At 40.7% G+C, this 18,253-nt stretch overlaps 4 protein-coding genes across 5 annotated transcripts; 1 reads left to right on the top strand and 3 right to left on the bottom strand.

The window, feature by feature from the left end:
* Window positions 1-479: 479 nt before the first annotated feature.
* Window positions 480-6,082, top strand: prcc (proline rich mitotic checkpoint control factor). Its single transcript, XM_018670730.2, is given in 8 exon segments — window positions 480-1,283; window positions 1,285-1,305; window positions 1,396-1,443; window positions 1,903-2,388; window positions 2,537-2,632; window positions 2,857-3,003; window positions 3,442-3,507; window positions 4,254-6,082. Coding segments are annotated over 8 exon segments (1,242 nt in total). The 5' UTR covers window positions 480-992; the 3' UTR covers window positions 4,341-6,082.
* Window positions 6,083-6,146: 64 nt separating this feature from the next.
* mrpl9 (mitochondrial ribosomal protein L9) lies at window positions 6,147-8,861 on the bottom strand. The gene is made up of 7 exons (XM_018670733.2): window positions 8,601-8,861; window positions 7,878-8,037; window positions 7,625-7,749; window positions 7,465-7,518; window positions 7,258-7,359; window positions 7,043-7,126; window positions 6,147-6,761 (listed from the first exon to the last, which is right to left on the bottom strand). Exons 1-7 carry the CDS (start codon window positions 8,679-8,681, stop codon window positions 6,459-6,461), a joined length of 909 nt encoding a protein of 302 aa, XP_018526249.1. The 5' UTR covers window positions 8,682-8,861; the 3' UTR covers window positions 6,147-6,458.
* Window positions 8,862-9,724: 863 nt separating this feature from the next.
* Window positions 9,725-12,158, bottom strand: LOC127139570 (transmembrane protein 272). Of its 2 annotated transcripts, none has more exons than XM_051067381.1 (5): window positions 11,918-12,158; window positions 11,778-11,843; window positions 11,624-11,674; window positions 11,342-11,533; window positions 9,725-10,634 (listed from the first exon to the last, which is right to left on the bottom strand). In XM_051067381.1, the coding sequence occupies exons 2-5, from the start codon at window positions 11,836-11,838 to the stop codon at window positions 10,375-10,377; spliced, it is 564 nt and encodes a 187-aa protein (XP_050923338.1). In that variant the 5' UTR covers window positions 11,839-11,843; window positions 11,918-12,158; the 3' UTR covers window positions 9,725-10,374. The 2 variants fall into 2 exon arrangements, with proteins under 2 accessions (XP_050923338.1, XP_050923336.1); XM_051067379.1 differs by having other exon boundaries at window positions 11,778-11,840; window positions 11,918-12,146.
* A 1,859-nt stretch (window positions 12,159-14,017) lies between these two features.
* si:dkey-266f7.9 (uncharacterized protein LOC100006223 homolog) lies at window positions 14,018-17,524 on the bottom strand. Its single transcript, XM_018670731.2, has 4 exons — window positions 17,287-17,524; window positions 16,448-16,530; window positions 15,699-16,269; window positions 14,018-14,710 (listed from the first exon to the last, which is right to left on the bottom strand). The coding sequence occupies exons 2-4, from the start codon at window positions 16,513-16,515 to the stop codon at window positions 14,327-14,329; spliced, it is 1,023 nt and encodes a 340-aa protein (XP_018526247.2). The 5' UTR covers window positions 16,516-16,530; window positions 17,287-17,524; the 3' UTR covers window positions 14,018-14,326.
* Window positions 17,525-18,253: the final 729 nt, after the last annotated feature.

The following is an 18,253-nucleotide window of genomic DNA, read 5'->3' as shown; positions in this document are numbered from 1 at the left end:
CTGTTCCAGTTGGGTGGTTAGTGGTCAGTTAGGGTGGATCACCAACAGGTCATTGTAAGAATTTCTTTATTTTCTCACAAGAAGTCTAAATGATGTCTCAAAGCCTTCTCCACACTGTCAGGAATAAAATTGCAAGGCAGTGATGCCAAAGTCTTTATTCATTCATTATTTAGTTAGCCTAAAAGTAGTCAAACATTAACATATTGCATATAAACATATTTAAAAAATGATTATAATCAGATAATCAGTCACTCAATCAGATTATAATATACCTACAATGTGTACGTTTTTGGTTGGGAAATGTAAACCACTTCGTTTGCTAAAATTCGAAAAGTATAAAAACAAAATACTGAGGTCAGAAACTTACGAAGGTTACTGAATTCGATTTTTCAGATACTCTAAATTGATGCTGAATACACACTCGGTCCATTGGGGGCGATAAATTGTTTACCATCTAAAAATAAAGAGACGAAGAAGAAAAGGATGCGCAGAAAGCTGCGCAGTTGTCCGTTCTTCAATCATGAATGATGGAGGCGAATGTTTTGATGGAATCTAGGGACTAACTAAATAGATTTGTTGGCGTAACACCACACTCCAGTCGCCGTTGTGTGGTGCAAAAATACACCTGCTGAAGCAGCCGATGTGCGGGAATACTTCTGAGACGAATTTAATTAAGCAAGAGTGAGCAAGAAGTGGTCGGTTAGCTAATATCGTTTACCTCGGCGGCCTAGCTAACGCTAGCTGACGCTGTGAAGTTAGGACAGTCCTTTCATTTAATGAGCTTACTGTGAGGCCCTCTTTGAAACTGCTGTGTTTTACATTGTACTGCAGCTCCACCGGCTATACTGATCAAAGATTATCGTACCTTTAACTGAAGCCAACTCCTCGAAAAGCCAGTTTGAGAACGGCTTCTTGAGATCAAACCAAGGGAAAGTGGTTATCCATGTCCACGAGCTGCTGCAGATTAATAATCTTTAATAACGTCAGCAAACATGTCTTTAGTCGCCTATGGCAGCAGTGATGATAGTGACTCCGAGGAAACCTCGACCTCTGCCGCACCGGAGAGCAGAGTCAGCACAGGAGGGCTCTTCTCACTCCTGCCTGCTCCTAAAAAGCCCGGATCTGCAGGAGGACACGAAGGAGCAAGAAAGGAAACAAAAGCGAACCTTTCAGCAGGGGACAGCGCGTCAAACGATGACCTAGATCCTCAGCCATCTAAAGGAAGCTTGTTTTCTAGTCTGCCCAAGCCGAGGAAGCGAACAGAGCCTGTCAAGATCACTGTGCCCACAGATCCAGAGACACGATGTGAGTACTGAGTCGATCAGCCATTTGCTTATACACACGGTGGTTTGCAATCAGGTTGTAATTCACAATCTGTGTATTTCTTGTCCATAGTCAGACTCTGATGATGATGAACCAGCAAAGAAGAAACTACAACCTCAGGTAAAGAAACGGAGACTGAGACAGGTGACAGAACAAAATGTTACGTCACTTCTCTATCCCAGATAATACATGGGTAATCCAACTGTCATGTCTCACCTTCTTATAATCACTTTATGGGATTGTGTTCACATGATATAATGTTTGTATGTCACTAAAAAAACACTGGAGTTAACTATCATCCAGAATGTTTTGGATGTAAACAGTCGCACACACTGCAGGCAGAGCAGTTTATTTTACCCATGCCAGCCTAGATTTAACTCTTCTACCTTCCTCTTTTGTGTCTCCCCTGATGTTCTTCTCAACTAATGTTAATAAGGTTAAAAATACATAAAAAGAGAGGAAACCACTGATACATAACATATTATTTTATCCCACTTGCATAGTAGACCAACAGTATTCTGCTTAAGTGATTCCCTGAACTCACACTTCCCCTTTCTGTCCATATTCTACCTCCTCAAGGGTTCGGGTTCTGGCCTGGTCGCCCTTCTACCACAACCCAAAAACCTGACTGTGAAGGAGACCGATAGACCCCTGATCCCTCACGCACTCACCAAACGGCAAGAGCCCAAAAGACCCAAGCCTGGAACACCTGCTCAGGGTCTGCTTGGTTCCAGCGCGTCTCCCTCCGCTATCAAGGCTGCAGCAAAGTCAGCTGCTCTGCAGCTGGCTAGACAAATAGCCACAGACGACCAGGATGAAGAGGACATAACCCCACAGAACTACTTTTCCCTGGGCGAAACCTCCCAGCCCCTCCCTGCGGTCGTTCCAAGCTTAGACCCTGAGCCAGGAGCCCCCGCGGAGCCTCTTCCTATCGCAGCTGCTGATGAGCCTGGTCAGTCAGATGCCCCTCTCGACTTTGGGGGGAACCACGAGGGAGCTGGTGTGTGGGGAGGTCAATATTCTCATTATCAGCAGCCCTTGTCAGGCCCAGAGGCTTTCCCTCAGGTAACCACGATTTATAGAGTTGCTTGTAACCTTTTGACCTGACTTATATCCTTATATCCTGAGGCATTCGTACTGTACCATTTCCATCATATAAAACAAAGCAGCAACGCCATGCAAGTGACATTCCAAACATTTTTTTCTTGGGCAGGAATACTATAATGAGTCATACTACCAAGATCCCAACCCTGGACTATCAGAGGAGGCTGAAGAGCCCGGCCACTCTGCCATGTTTGATGATGAAGCGGTAAGAAGTGTGCTGCCTTTTTCCCCTAATGTTCCTTTGTAGATGTCATACAACTTCATACTTTCCATTAATCGTTTCTAATATTGCAGCTGTCCTCGGGCATTTGTCACACAGTCTGTTTGTCTTTTTCTTAATTTCCCCAAGCAAAACAGGAGCCCCTAATAAAAAATAAAGTGAAGTGAGGCTGTATCAGTGTGACTCAATGAGCCTTTTTTCCCCTTCAGTTCATGCGGCTGCAGGGGAAAAGAAACCGAGGCAAAGAGGAGGTGAAGTTCCTGGAGATCAAGGGAGACGATCAGCTAAGTGGCAACCAGCAGTGGATGACCAAGAGCATGACAGAAGAGAAACAGACCCGCCAGTCCTTCAGCAAGGTGACCTGACTCAATCTCTGTCACAACGGGGTGTTGGCTGCAGGTTTTGCATGTGTGCTTAGGCCCAGAACCGACAGGGTTGGGTGTGAGGTTGCTCTCAGTTTTATGTTGAGGTTTTTGCTTAGTTGCTGAGGGCTTGTTTAGTCTTTCACTGAGATTGGAAACACGTGAAGGCATAAAGCCATAAAAGTTGATGGGATTTGTGTTTATTAAACTGTTACAAGAACAATTTCCTGCACGTGAAAAAGCATAAAACCCCAACATGTCTGAATTCTTCACAAGTCTTGTCAAGTTTTCAAAGACACAAAAATGGCACAAAGGCTTCATTGGGTGAACACATAAGCTTGTTTGTACATTGGACTGTCAAATAATTAAAGCAAGAATAGTTTTGTGTTGTAGTTTAATGTAACTTCTACCGGTTTCTCTACATTACTGCAGAAAAAAGGAGAACAACCTACAGGACAACAACGGCGCAAGCACCAGATAACATATCTCATTCACCAGGTGAGTGCTGCGAAAGCTCAAAATAAACCTTCTGTGTTTCTTTGATCTAAATTTTGTCTGCGCTGATGTCTGTTCAGATGTACATTAGAGTTTTAGTGCCAATTCAGTCAGTTTTAGAAGGAGTTACTGAGCAGGATGGAAGCCAGAGTTGCTCTACCAACATACCAGGAGTCTTCACTCTCTGCACACATCCAGCTACATGTTGTTGGCCGCCATTGCCTGTTTATACAGAGCAACCCTCAGGCGTTATATTGACTATTGTGTACCTGTGGTTTGTACAGCAAGCTACAAAGAAACTAATAGGCAATCAAACAGGCTATAAAAGTAGCAGTTTCTTTTAACCTTCTTTAACGTCCAGAGTAATAGGCTATTCAGTCAATAATGATGGGTGTTGTTGCATCACGCATCATGTTTTATTTGTACACACCACAGATGGTATTCAGTGTTTGGATGAGAGCACAGGGTGGGGGTTTATTTGCATCGCTGAGCTGGTTGTTATTCAGAGCTTGTGTTTGTCTGCGTACTCACTCAGGCTTTTGGCTTCTCTAAAGAGGTTTACCCCTGATGTCTGGTCACATTTCCAAATTACAGCACGTGAAATTTAATAATAACAGTTTAGACACTAGATTGTTCCTTTTTCCTTAGAAAAATAGATACATTTGCCAAAAAGAGACTCTTTGTTTACCTATTTTTAGAGGGATTGTTTCTATGGTATCAAAAATTTGACTTAATTTCCTCTTTCACAGGCAAAGGAGCGTGAGCTGGAGCTGAAGAACAGCTGGGCAGATAATAAACTAACCCGCCGGCAGACCCAGGCCAAATATGGTTTCTAAATGTCACACTGTGGACTCTTGGTGGCATGTTGAAACCCTGCATCAGAAAGTAGAGTAGAGCTTTTCAGATTTCCCAAACAAAGGGAAGGCTGTGTTTGGGCAAATAAAGTATACATACCTTAATACAGGTTCTTCCCTCTTGCCCCACCCTTCATACTGCATTTGTGTTGAACTGTTTCAATAGTTACTACTGTTACTCAATAGTTGTTTTCAACTGTTTGATAAAGTGTTGCTCCCACATTGAAACTCCAGTTACATCCATTAAACCTCTCCTTTGACAGTAGTTTACCATAAACAGTCATTTCACTCATTTCCTAAACCACCATCATCCCTTCATATAACAGTGTAACAGTGTGTTTTAAGGTACCTTTGGTCAGTCAGTGGCAGAGAGGATGTAATATGCAAATGTTGCAAATGTTTTCCTTCTGAATGTGTATGCTTCCTCTTCATATGATTGTGAACATTGATGTATGACTTTTTTTGTGATGTCCCTCCATGAAAGGCTTGGTTCTCTGGCAATTGTACAAATATGGGTAAAATGTTACTGTTGATAATGAGGAAATAACTGGAATCATTAGAAAGCTGTGACACATATGCAGATATACATATTTATATGTTGAATCAGCAACTAAACATGATGTTGGAAAACAAACATGTTGCATTTGCTCATAAAAGTTGTTCATATCTTGTTCATATCTGTGTGGCTTCATAAATAAATTGCCAGAGAACCAAACATGCAGAATTTTTTTTTAGCAACGATTAGGCTACAGAACCATCTTATTGTTATTATTTTACATTAAATAATAACTTTACGTCAGTTTTACCTGGCTGAATCCAGCATGCATCTTCCAGGTTCAGTCCATGATACTTAAGATTCCCATAACGGGAAATCTATTCATCTGAAGCTGATGTTTTATTTTAGTTGGTTGAGAGGGGGCTTTTACAGTGTTTCTTTCTGCTGCTCCAGTTCTAGGAAAATTCTTTCATCAAGATGAATCAGGAATATAGTATGTGTATGCGGCTGCCAGGATGCCAGGATGTTTTTAATAGGATGAATGTGAAGGGAAAAATGTGCAGAAGTGAAACTAAATGTTGCCATTCTCTCCAGCAGTGAAGGTGCAGATTGCTTTCAAAATTCTCCACACTGCAAGAAGCCTTTTTTCCATATGGTTTTTCATTAAGATATTGACATCAACATTAAATCTATTGTTTTCCTTCTCTTTCGTCAAAGCAATAGATTGAAAACCCTTCATTACTATTCTCTTAGTTCTTCAAGAGGAACAATGTGAACTCATGAGCCAGCTTGCTTTCTACATGCACTATATTTCATACTCATTGGATTTTGCAAAGAGCTCCAGTTCATGCACAACCTGCTCTGCCTCAAAGCTTAATCTAATGTTTGGCAAACAAAAATATCTTAAATATTGATTGGTTCAAAATGATATAGTTAGAACACCTGCTGTGCTTGTGTAGCACATATCTTAGAGACAGGAATATAAGTTACAGAGCTTCAACCGAATACTTTGTAAGGCCCAGATTTTTCTTACTGTTGCACCTAAACCTTGATGTCTCTGAAGAGAACATTTGCTCCAAAACCCTTAATAAATGTAAATGTATCACTACTCACATACACACAGGATTGATAAGACATGGAAAGACCTTTTTTGTTTTCCTTATATTTTTGTTAAGCATGTTGTGCAGTTTAAATTGATCAATAAATCTTTTCCTTTCCTGACTCTGTACCTTTGAAGGCCACTGGGCAAGTTTTTTAAAAGAAGATTATTAATAGTATCATGATGCAATAAAAACGTTTAATAGCCTTTTATTTCCCTCCATACTAAACAATGTGTATTATCAATGGCCTTACAATTAGATAAAAATGGTTTCTTACATATTACTACATTATTGTTTAATGGTACGTCCACAACCACCACTGGATACACTGATCTATATGACAGGACATGGATTGTGTTGACTTGCTATAACACTTGTTCTGTGTGAGGCAGACGGAAAACATTTTAATAATTAAACCAACAACTGTTTTTATGCATGTATAATGTGTATGATAGGTAAACACAATCCACTGCAGTGAGTGTGGACGTTTTCATTTGTAGTCCTTTAATCTTTTTTCAGACTGTCACTTGGTGGCGCTGTTGTGTCTTGAGTCGTCTGCGTACCTGAGGCTGTCGTCTCCTCGGCAGCAGAAGCTCCTGCTGAGGAGGCCGAAGCTTCGCTCACTTGACTTGCAGAGTCTTTACCAGCCTCGGCCTTCACAACACCTTCGTCCTCATCAGAGTCCTCTGAAATGTCTGCGGCTGCCTGCTGCTGCTTTTGTATTTTCAACTGCTTCTTATAAGCTGCAGACTGGTCTTCGTATGGCAGCAGTGACATGGGGATGCGAACTGTGTTTATTCCATTTACCTGGAGGATAACAAATATGAAGAATGAGCACATCAGCCAAACCTGCTACTGTTTTTTGAGCCTTTTAATTGTTTTTATACGTTATCCATGCAGCTTCACTAAGTGAATATGAAGAAAAATTACAAAAACTTAAAAGTCTTAAACTTATATGTCGCTGCTGCATTTTTCAACAACATTTTTCAGCAACATTTTAAATTACATCTGAAACTCAATCTACTAAAAAGGCATCTATTGCTCTGAGCTACATGTAAGTGATGCAGGTAAAAAAGAACATTTCTTACCGTGACTTCACACCAGTAGTCTCCCACCTCCTTGATTGGCTCAAATGGAAGAGTCAGTGCTTGAAGTGGCACAACAACTCCCAGCTGAGGAAAAGTTTTTATTGCAGGTCAATAAATTGATTACAGAAGCTTTTACTTAATGTCAAACAGCATTTTTTTTTACTGTAGGGGAAATACAGAAGAAAATGAGGATAAGAAGCTAATCACTGACACACCTTCTTAAGAAGCTGTCTGCAGACGACTTCTTTAGTGAGCTGGAATTCTTCAGAAGGCATTTTATTTATCTTAAGCTGAGAGCGTTTGAGAAAGTCCACCGTCTGTAAAAAGACAGAACAAACCTTTAAAAAAAAAAAAAAAAAACTGGCAGCTGTTAGTCTTGTTCCTCTTACTTCTGAAGACCTCTTCAGCAAATGAAGACTCACCAGTTGTCCAGTTCGGGTCTGGATTCGGTCCTCTAGCCTCCCCTCACGCAGAAGCTGTGGGTTTAAAAAAAAAAAGAAAAGGTGAGAACGATAGATAGCTAAACTCTGCTGTCTCATATGTGGGAGGAAATAAACTCAAATATCATAGAGTGGTACACACTCTTAACTCCTCGGCAAACATCTGCTTGTTCTCTGGTGACGGATACACTGCGAGACCTTCGAGCAGCAGCTTGTTTCGACCAAATGATTTTTTCACAAACACAGTTTCTCCTCGTCCACCGAGCTCTGTCAGAACACAAAGAGAAATATGAGTGGTGAAAAAAACAAAACCAAAAAAAAAAGATTAATCATCCCTTGAAATATTTTACTGCTTCCTCCATATTTGATCTGGAAAATGCACTGAAGATACTCACTTGGTACTGTCTGAGTCAGAATGAGCTCCATCTTCTTATTGGGAGTGTTTTTGGTGTCTTCAACCAACTTGTAGATTCTGTGTCTTCGGGGGTGAAGCCTCGCAGGTTTGCCCATTTTGGACAGGGGGACCTGCCACCATCGCTCCACCACAACTGTATTCTGTGGAAATATCAAGCACCCAGAAATTTTATGTCACAAACTTTTAAGTCTGTTGTTATGCACTCTTAAAAACACATCTTTTTACAAAAGTTACTTGTAGCCTGTGCAAAGTTCCCATTTTTGTTAATCATAGTGGTTCAATAGTTGGCTCTCTGGCAAAAGAAAACCTGCACTGAGAATGTTATGGATTACAGGAGTGAAGTAATATGGGTTTTTGGATCCTAATATTTGATATTTAAATTCCTAACCATACTGACTACTACCTATCAATATTTATCACTGCTCTGGTCTGCTGGGGTCTGGTATGCGTAGTAGTACAGTAGTGTTCCCATTGTGTTGGACCCTTTCAATCTCCATCTAGCTTGCTTCTGTTAATATAGTTAATGTGGATGTTAGTCCTCTACTCTACTATTTATCAAATAATTTTAAGTTAACAGAGTAATTTAACATTTACTGCTAGATATTGAGGTACTGCTTAGTGTGCAGACATGCCTGGGTCGAAGCAGTTTTACCGACTGACAGAGTTTTATTGATGTTTGGTTAAACTGTGCAGAGACACTGACCTGAGCAGGAGTCAGAGAGAAACTCCTGACAGCAGCCTGGCTGAGCAGATCCTGAAGGACGCGGCGGCCTGAGCTCCACATGTTCAGTCAGCAACGCAGACACACCGCCTTCAACTGTTCTACCCGGAAAAATCTCCAAAAGATCAAAGACAAGCTCTGTGTATCCAGTACAACCATGAATTTATCCCTAGGTCATCGCCCAGTTCAGTGCAGCATGCATGTTAGCTTGAGCCAGCTAGCGTCGATTTTAGTGACGTAAAAGGACCCCATGAGCTGAAATAGTAGTTCCGGAAAACGCCTGAAGAAAAAGTCAGCACCTTGGTAAATAATCTGTAGAAGCTTTATCACAAGTAAGCTTGTTCACTTTTAATGCAATTAAATTCATCACAACTTTACTATCTTTTTCTCTTTTAGTTGTTCTTTTTATTTTCACCATGTAGGTTTACAGAAGGAAATGTCTTACATTGTTCCACAGTAAACTGTTTGTAACTGCATTTTTGTCACACCTAAAATGTCATCCCACTGAGAAGTACTTTCATATCACTTTAATTACAGTTCATTAGAGAGCCTGATTAAGGCCATCCTCATACCAAAGCCTTTATTGTCCTCAGTCCTAGTTCCCTTCTGCTTGTTTATTTTTTTTTATTGTTTATCATCAGAAAACCCTATTAGCTACAGCAGTCAGCAATCATACACTTCACAAAAAATATTAAATATACAACCACATCACAGCATATAGTATAGACCATATAGGATATATATGTTGGCATAGTTACTCATACCAAAATTAAATGCTTTGTTAAATGCACCATTATCATGGAGCACCTGCTCCAGCTGAACGTTCTGTTTTTGCTGACCTCCTGTGATTAAATGTCTTGCCTTGCCAGCAGTGATGCAAAAGTGTACTCCACAGTGTTTCAGTACATTGTCACAGAGACCTGGGTGTGGTTACAATTACCCAAGTTGCACAAGCAACACATTTGATACTTTGAACCAGAGAGGGCAGGGGAAGGCTTTTCATATTAAGAATATTAAGAAGCTTTTTGATACACGGTTTAAGCTGTTTCTGTAGAGTATTATTTTACAGGTGATAACTTTGAAAGAAAAAGATAAACAAACAAAAATCAAAGCCAGCATTTCTTTATTCATTTTCAGGCAATACTGTACAATGCACAAAATGCAAAAAACATCTTTCAGACATGCAGTAGATTAAAATATAAAAACACATAATACTAATATCTATTTATGTTTCATCTCAATACTGAATGTATGTTAGCTGCCACCGGATTATCTGACATCTTCTTCTGGCTCAGATGTATACTGTTTGATGTTGGTGTAAGCAGGAAGCACGTGACATGACAGTGCTGTTGTGAGAAAGTGATGTGATGTTTCAGCAGGTCTTAGATTAGACTACACTCGGCCTGTGTAGAAAAACTCATGTTCATATGTTCACAGTCACTTGTGTGCTGTAACGGAAAACAAACACATCTAAATTAGCAAAAATATAACTTAAATCTCAGGTGAAGTAAGCATATTTATTCAAGCTTTACAGGAAGATTGTAGAAGAAAGCAGTTTTGAGAGCTGCTATTTAAATACTTGTAGTTGCCAAAAACCCTTTATAAGCCTTAGTTTATAACAACTACCACAAATGATAAAAATAACCCTCAACAACAGGAGCAGAATCAGTATCACTGCTGTCAAAATTTGGGAAAAGCTTCACTCCTGTAAAACCCATTGTCAAGACACCACCAGGATTCAGAACCAGGATTTAAATCACACATCACCAGCAGAGATGTCTTGATAATCAGTTGTCCCTCCATAGAAAGAGTAGCGGTTGGGTATAAAGAGGCGAACTGCCCTCACAGTCTTACAGCAGGCCAGTGCAGCGCAGCAACAGCCAAGGACAAACATGAGACTCAGAACAACCCACATGAAGGTGGTGACAATAAAGGCAAACTGGAACACTGTCTTGTGGCAGTAATGTTTGCCTGGTGTGTAGCTGGGAGGATATACAGAATAAACCCAGACAGTGCCTACAGGGGACAGACAGCACACATTAGACAAAATTTCAAATCAATGTAAAATTGAAATGAACTAATTAACTTAAAATCAACTCATCTTTTTATTATGAGTGATGGAGTCCTAAATTAACAAAGTTTTCAGCCAGCAAAGCCTTTTTTCCCCTGTTTTTTGTGTTTATTTCCAAAATGACACAAGCCTATTTCAGAAAAAAAAAAAGACTGCGGCTGAAATTGCTCATCACGTGCGTAAAAAAAAACAAAAACTTATGTAATCTTACAAAAGAGCAGTTATATTTCTGCAAGTTTTGTTTAGATGGAATAGTATTTAAATAATTATCTTATATGTTTTCCTATATTAAGCATTAGATTAAACAGACAGACATCAATATCAGTATTGATATTGAGAGTGATGTCACATGCTCCAATCAGAATTCAGCAATATTTGAAATTCTAACTGCAGTTGGTTGGTTGTCACTGTCAATCAAATTCTGATCAAATCACACCCACACGATCTATTACCTTCTTTTGTATGTAAAATCTAACTCTCTCAAAGAAGTAGTAACTAAAGCTGTCAAATGAATGTAGTGGAGTCAAAAGCATATAATACTTTCCACTGAACTGAAGTAGAATAGAAATATAAAGTAGCATTAAATGGAAAATAAAATACTTAATTAAGTCTAAACACAACATCTTGGTATATTTCTGACAGTTCTTCCCACCTGCAATGAACCAGCAGAAAGTGAAGAGGTGCAGGAGGGCTATGCAGGCCGAGCTCAGGACGCAGGCAGCACCATCATCCCAGAAGGCTCCGGTGTAGGTCAGACACAGGGAGATGACGCTGGCCGCTCCCATCACTATCAGGTAGATGGGAATGTTGGGCTCTACCTGACAATGGCCCAGATGTATGGTCCCTAACAACAACGTCAAAGTGAATATTTTAACCAAGAGTAAGATGCCAAAACATACTGCTTGCAGTTAAAAAAAAGTTATGATAAACCTACCCATTCCAATGGCAGCAATCATAACCATCCACCATATAATATTCACCACAACTACAAGAAAGAGGGAAACCCCTAAGAATTAGTATAACAGTAAATCAGATAAAAAAACAATGCAAAAGGAAGGCATGAATATGACAGAGAAAAATACTCTAACCAAGTGCTGAAATTGACCCGGCGCTTCGAGGCCTGAAGTCCACCTGTCGAGATGAGTCCATATCTACTGTAGAGAAAGAAGGAGTCAGGGGAAGTAAGATATCAACGAGGAGAATGGCAGCAGTTAGTGTTATACTGTACCTGTCCAGCTGTGAGCAGAGACACTTTAAAGCCTTTTTCTTCTTCCAGTATTTGCTAATTGTAGAACTGTGCATGAGTTGGCATTACATCCTTTGCTGCTTTGGCAGGATGTTAAGACATGGGGTTTTCAAGCCCAAAGTATTTCAACAACAATTTCGCAATGCTCTCCTGCATCTAAGAGGAAATAAAGATGTAGCTATCTTTCCTCCTCTCTGTCCTCCACATTACCACTATTATTAAGCAGCCTCTTGGCAATAAGCTTGACGCACAAAAAATCTTCTGAGGCAGTAACTCCGTCTTCCAAAACTTTACTCAAAAAGTAAAACAAAGTTACAAGATTCTATTTTAAGCTTAACAAGGCGTATGGTAAAAAAAAAACTGTGTTGCACCATGGGCTGCTTAAACAAAAGATAACATCTGTTACTGTTATCTGATACCCACTATTTGCATGCAGAGTGAGTTTTAAGCCATTAACCGCTCACACAATATCCTATTTCATTTTCAAAGCAGCCTTTTCTGGATTTTTTTTTTTTTCAATTTTGCAGTTCATTAAGCATAATCAAGTCTTAATGGGATGGCACAGCACAAAGGGCTCAATGAATATAGTGCAGCACAGGACAGACTCTGTGGTGCACATGCAGTTGCAGAGCACAGGAAAAAGATATCAGCTCTCATCAGTGTGGTAGCACAAATACACAGGTTGCACTTACATCACACATTTATCATCTAATATCTCTTGTAGAGCAATGGACTCTAAAAACTTAGCGTGCCTTCTTATTGTAGGTTTTCTTTGTAAATAATAAAGTATTATTAGTTAGTCTTATTTGCAAAATATGCAATATTCAAATGATTTATGGAAAATGTTTACTTTGACAAAACAGAGCACTGGGTTTTTACAATGGCAATATCAGCCACCAGAGTCTGCAGCAGCAGTATGACACTGCTTTAAAATCAAACAAGTGGGAACAATATCGTGCAAAGCAAAATCCAGAGAATTACTGATCAGATCTTGGCCTGTTCACTGCCTGTTTTCAATCTAGAGTTTGGAGCAGTGTTTAGGAAAATGAATCCCAGGGCGTCAGACTGGGATCCAGCTGCAACCTGGTCTTATTGCCACCTTAAAGGGGAGCTCCGGCAATTCAGTATCTCACTTCCATAAAGTTGTGAAACTGGCAAAGGACAGATGAAGAAAAGAACAAAATTGATTAGTGGTACGCCCAGTGATGCTACACATTGTACTGTTATAGACTCCCAGACTCACAACAACGCAGCAGACCAGAGATACTGATTTTTTAGTGCACACATTCTTCCTCCTTGTCAAAACCTGGTGCCTGAATTAGTCATGTTGCTACACAACCACCCACTTTTCAGTTGGAGATTCAGAAATGTTATGCTAGTAACGGCTAATGTAGCCTTGAGCTGCTAGCCCCTAGCAGAGATAAGGAGCAGGCTACAGAGGTCTAGTAGACTCACTTCTTTCTAACTCAGCACCCCCAGGTTTTTTTTTTCCTTTCTCAGACTTGTAGACTTTTGCCCCAACTGATGCTAAGGCAAGCGACATCACTTAAAGCAACTTATCAGGTTTTGCGCAGCTGCCTCTGGAGCCACAAAAGTATTTAGGCAACTTTCTCCACATATGCAGTGGCACTCCCTGTAAACACACCCCTTTAAGGTATAAAACATACACAGTGCTTGTGTTGAGTAAAACAGTAAAAATAGTTTTTAAAAGGAACAGTAAACCATGCAAAGACAGTTAAGCCAAGGTGAAATTAGCTTTCTGCTTCAGTAAGAAAGTGGCTCCAGTTTCAGCAAATCATAGTGAAAGAGCAATGTGACAGTTTGGGATGCAAAGGCTGACACACTTGTTCCCTGTCAGACAGCTGGCCACCAACGAGCCAGTACAGGATGTTAGTGCCAGTACAATCTGATGCCAAGCGCCTCTGCAGCAGCGCAACCCCCCCACCCCCAACTCCCTCTGTGACAATGAAACGTGACTGCTTGCATCTGTCCTGGCTCAAACACAACTCCTGATAGCTATTCAAAGAGAAACAGAGCCACAAAACCTGGTGCTGACCTCTGCAAAGTCAACAAACCTCTGTATCAAGTGTTGGACTGTTTATTTTTCCAGCTAGGATGGTACAAAGTTATTATTTGGCTTATTTTGGCTTTAATACAACAACCAAATGACCTGACTAGTGTGTGAATATGTGAAAAATATTATTTCACATATATTTATTTGACTTTGGTGAGGTTTCAACTGAGGTATAATTCATGTCCTATTCATTACAGTAGTGTGGTTAGACCACACTATTGCATCCAAGCTACAACTTCTGTATCTGGTGGCCAGAGTGATGCCTCATTGGTTGTACAGTCATTAATTAGTCTACTGTTCCCTGCACATGCTTATTTTCAGACACTAAGATTAAAATGTTTATTCATCTTCTCTCTCAGTGAAGAAATTGTATATTTCAAACTTGCCTTGCTAGGAATTGGATTAAAGGCCTGTCTTCTCTTTACGTCCACTTTTAGTTGGAAGTCAATGATCATTTGAATAATGGGTGCGGCAGGGAAGTCCATGCATATGATACCGAGGCGCTGGTTCAGGTCTGTCTTGGCCCTCAGGTAGTCGTACAGTTGTGCGTTGATGCGCTGAGCGACGGCTCTAGGGTAAGCAAACACTCCAGCTCCACTGCTGTAGGTGAGAAAGATCTGGGCCTTGTTTCCTGTAGGTGCAGCTTCCAGGTGTTCATAGACGCTCTGCCATTTCTCCTCCACGTGCAGAAGTGTGGGAACCTACAGGGAACAAATTAAGTCACACAAAAGCACTTTAGAATTGTCTCCAGCTACTCTAATTCACATTCTTTGGTTGTGGCCTGATCTGCACAACGTCTGGGGTTCAGCCTTTAAACCTCTGAACCAAAGAGGAATTGAACCAAATCCTTTAACAGCATTTCAATGTAAGCCAGATGATGCTACCTGGTCTATGAATATTTACAGTGCTCTTGCATTCACCTGCATATTAGCCTGTTGTCTCATACCTGGTGGTTCAAAGATGTCATGTAAAACTAAACAAGTCAAAAACTAAATGAGTCAAATTTACAGTAAGAGGAAAATCTGTAAACCAAGGTGAATATGGAAACCTTGTCTATCCTACATTTCCACAGTCACTGGGATAAACTAGTGACTGTGGTCGTAAGCTTTCTCCAACCAGTCCAGGTGTAGTTTTTTTAACATGTGAATTTTTAAGTTATAGCCAAAAAAGTGTTTTGTGTGGTCACAGTGAACTTGAACTTTGACCTTTAACCACCAAAATTGCATCAGTTCATCTCTGAGTCCAAGTGTGTGCAAATTTGAAGAAATTCACTCAGGGCAGGCTTGAGAGGTCAAAAACATAATTTGTGTGGTTTTGATGACCTTGACCTTTGACCTTTGACCTTTGACCACCAAAATCTGATCAGTTCATCCTTGAGTCTAAATCTATCTAAAGAAAATCCCTCAAGATGTTACTAAGATATCACATTCACAACAACCCAAAAACACAATGTAACGTAAAAGCTGCAGTGAATATAGTCGCCCTTATGAGCAGGTATTTCAAGTCTGGTGAATGATTTGTATCAGTACATTATTTCTGTGTGTACTGAGTAATTTCTCTCTTTTTAAATTATAATTCTTATGGTAAATGTAATGTTTTAGCCTGTTGGCGTGGTGTGTAGGATGGGACATATGTACTTCTTTTGTCTCTCGATTGGAAAATTCAATAAAGAACTATAACTTTTCATACCCTCCAGTTGTCTGCTATGTCCATGGATCCATAACGCATCCCTAAGTCTGGCCCAGAAAAGTCTTGCAGGATGATGAGTTTCCCTCGGGCTTCTCCCATGGTTGGAACGAGCCGGCTGTGCCACAGCAGGTCCCAGTGAGCGTATCGGTTGATGTAGTCCACCACAGCACCGTAGATGTCATATGTCTCACTGAACTCCTCCTTCACACGCATCAGCACGGCCTCACTGGGATACTCTCGCAGGAAGTCAGTGACGCCCTCCAGCACATGGCCGAAGTGGGCGCGCTGATAGGACACCCCGTGATGGATGGTGAGGTTCCCCTTGACGTGACGCAGGCGCACATCCAGGAAGCGGACGCCTGCTTGGAGCTGAGAGGCCAGGCTCCATGTCTGGCATTCGGCGTACACGCCTCCGTACAGGGCCATGGTGTTGTGGGTCCCTGGCATGGTGACCTCAGACAACGGCTGGTCATCAGGGATAGTGGCCATCCAGGACGGGTTGAGGAACTCTGGGTTGGGTGTATCATCATAGTCAGGCCTCTGAATGGCACCGTAACTCAAACCAATGACTCTAAGATGTCAGAGAGACTTGTCAGAAACATTATTTGTCTAGTTAATGGATCAAACTTTAAACATCAGCCACCTCGCAAGTAGTAGTAAGTATTTGTTGATTTTACATTGGGAATCTGTTTGGGAGTCTGTCAGGTTTATGTGTGATCCATCTGTGGCCTGGTATTCGACATACTCACCCCAGCAGGAACATCAGCTCACTTAACATCCTCTGCATTTTCACTGGGCATCCTGTGATGTTGCGCATGTTGATTTCTCAGTTCTGATGACAGGGTGACAGTAATGATGATCAGCAGGGGTAAAGAAAAGGATCACGCAACTGAGATTAACATTTAGTGGAATGGAATCAAAGTGAATCACAACAATAAGATGATCCTTTGCAAAATCAACAGATCTGGTAATAAACCATCCATCAAATGGTCAGTAAAGAGCAATAATCCAAACATCCATCCTGCAAAGACCAATCCCACATTTGGAGGTTATTCACTCACACTGACCCTGTTTAGAGTGAATTTATAAAACCTTCAGGTATTTTTTCTAATATTCCACTAATATGGAGTATTTTAGTGACTAAATGTTGATAGGACACAACCAAGATGTTAGTGATGACCTGAGAAGTTATTGTAAAAAACCTCATATTGTTTGGTAGTGTTGCAGGACTAATACAAGTTTGTCTTCCTCTCCTGCTGTCATGACTTTGACCTCGGCATTCTGGATTACTAGATGCTTAGTTTAATCAAAATGTCTTATTTGTTGAGAATAAAACAGACCAGACAGTAAAGCTCAGTTTCCTCATAACTCTAATTCACGTCCAGGAAAGTGCATATTGGAAAAAAAGAAAAAAGAAAAAAGCACTTTCCCTTCATGAAGGTTTAAACCAAACAAACAGTGGAAACAATTCGATCCCGGTCCAGGCTGAGGTCGACCTCACCTCACCCCTACAGGCAAATTCAATGGCAGGCTTAAAGCTTTCTAATCCCAAAACTGAACCAAACCATCCACCACTGCTGTGTCAAACCTGCTGATGTGCTGCTTTCGTCCGGTCCAGTTCATACGTGAAACCAGGAGGTGTTCGTCCTCGGACTGGTCAGGGTCCCTGGAGATGAGGGGTAGAAAGAGGGACAGGGAGAGGAGTGGAGGGGCCAGACACAAAATGACAGAGGCAGTGTGTCGACCCGGGTTGTTATTGTGGGAAATACCATAGGGGAGGAGCTGAGCTCTACGTTAGCGCGGGGTGCGAGTACAGGGGTGAGTTTGTGTGTGAGGGTGGGGGTGGGGGGTATTCATCTGGTCGCTCATTTATCGTGGTTCAGAGAGACATTGCATCATAGAAAGGTCAAGGAAGAGGACAAAAAAATTACAGAATTTCTTTATCTTGTGAAAAAAAGGTACCTACACTGTGACTCTTGACCCTGCTGTAACACTTGTATGGTACTTTATTTTGAAAAGCCAATACAGACAGCTGAGGGATTTCCCACAGTGTTTCTTATCAGTTAGGGAAAGCCCAAAAATAGGCCCATTATTGATAAGGTATAAATCAATTTTAAAAAAGTATGAATTCCAGTAGAAAAAAGTTGAATATAGTAAGGTCTATAGACATACTTTTACTGACAAGAACCCTATTTTAATAAGAAAATTGAATATTAGTTGAGTTTTTGTTTGACTCACTGTGGCTGTCCGCAGTTAAAGGTGGTGGACAAAATAACAGAGACACCCATCACTGAGAATATTAAGGAAGAGTACATTATGTCTTCTCGTGTTTCTGTCTGTAGTTATGTTATGTAAGCAAGTCCTGAAGTTAATCAGTTGGTTTGGTCATAAGCAGCCTATATGTGCATGTAACTTGATCATTGTGTGATCTAGTCGTTTGTATGGAGGCTTTCATCCTGGAAACATCACAAAAAATTGTATGATGTCATCAAAATCACACTGAATCTTGGTAACAAGATCATACAGATCAACTTACACTTCAGCTGCTGTACTGA

This window comes from Lates calcarifer, linkage group LG3 (assembly GCF_001640805.2).
Source record: "Lates calcarifer isolate ASB-BC8 linkage group LG3, TLL_Latcal_v3, whole genome shotgun sequence".
Taxonomy (NCBI): Eukaryota; Metazoa; Chordata; class Actinopteri; family Centropomidae; genus Lates; species Lates calcarifer.
This window is presented reverse-complemented; position numbering and strand designations above follow the sequence as displayed.

Excerpts from the sequence above, each read along its gene's own strand:
- mrpl9 (XM_018670733.2), bottom strand. The coding sequence starts at position 8,681 with ATGTGGAGCTCAGGCCGCCGCGTCCTTCAGGATCTGCTCAGCCAGGCT. Across the intron at positions 8,038-8,600 it reads TCTCTCTGACTCCTGCTCAG|AATACAGTTGTGGTGGAGCG; the intron begins GTCAGTGTCTCT and ends ATATTTCCACAG. Across the intron at positions 7,127-7,257 it reads GCAGACAGCTTCTTAAGAAG|CTGGGAGTTGTTGTGCCACT; the intron begins GTGTGTCAGTGA and ends ACTTTTCCTCAG.
- LOC127139570 (XM_051067381.1), bottom strand. The coding sequence starts at position 11,838 with ATGGACTCATCTCGACAGGTGGACTTCAGGCCTCGAAGCGCCGGGTCA. Across the intron at positions 11,675-11,777 it reads CGGGTCAATTTCAGCACTTG|TTGTGGTGAATATTATATGG; the intron begins GTTAGAGTATTT and ends TCTTTCTTGTAG. Across the intron at positions 11,534-11,623 it reads GATTGCTGCCATTGGAATGG|GGACCATACATCTGGGCCAT; the intron begins GTAGGTTTATCA and ends CGTTGTTGTTAG.
- si:dkey-266f7.9 (XM_018670731.2), bottom strand. The coding sequence starts at position 16,515 with ATGCGCAACATCACAGGATGCCCAGTGAAAATGCAGAGGATGTTAAGT. Across the intron at positions 16,270-16,447 it reads GAGCTGATGTTCCTGCTGGG|AGTCATTGGTTTGAGTTACG; the intron begins GTGAGTATGTCG and ends CTGACATCTTAG. Across the intron at positions 14,711-15,698 it reads ACATAGCAGACAACTGGAGG|GTTCCCACACTTCTGCACGT; the intron begins GTATGAAAAGTT and ends TGTTCCCTGTAG.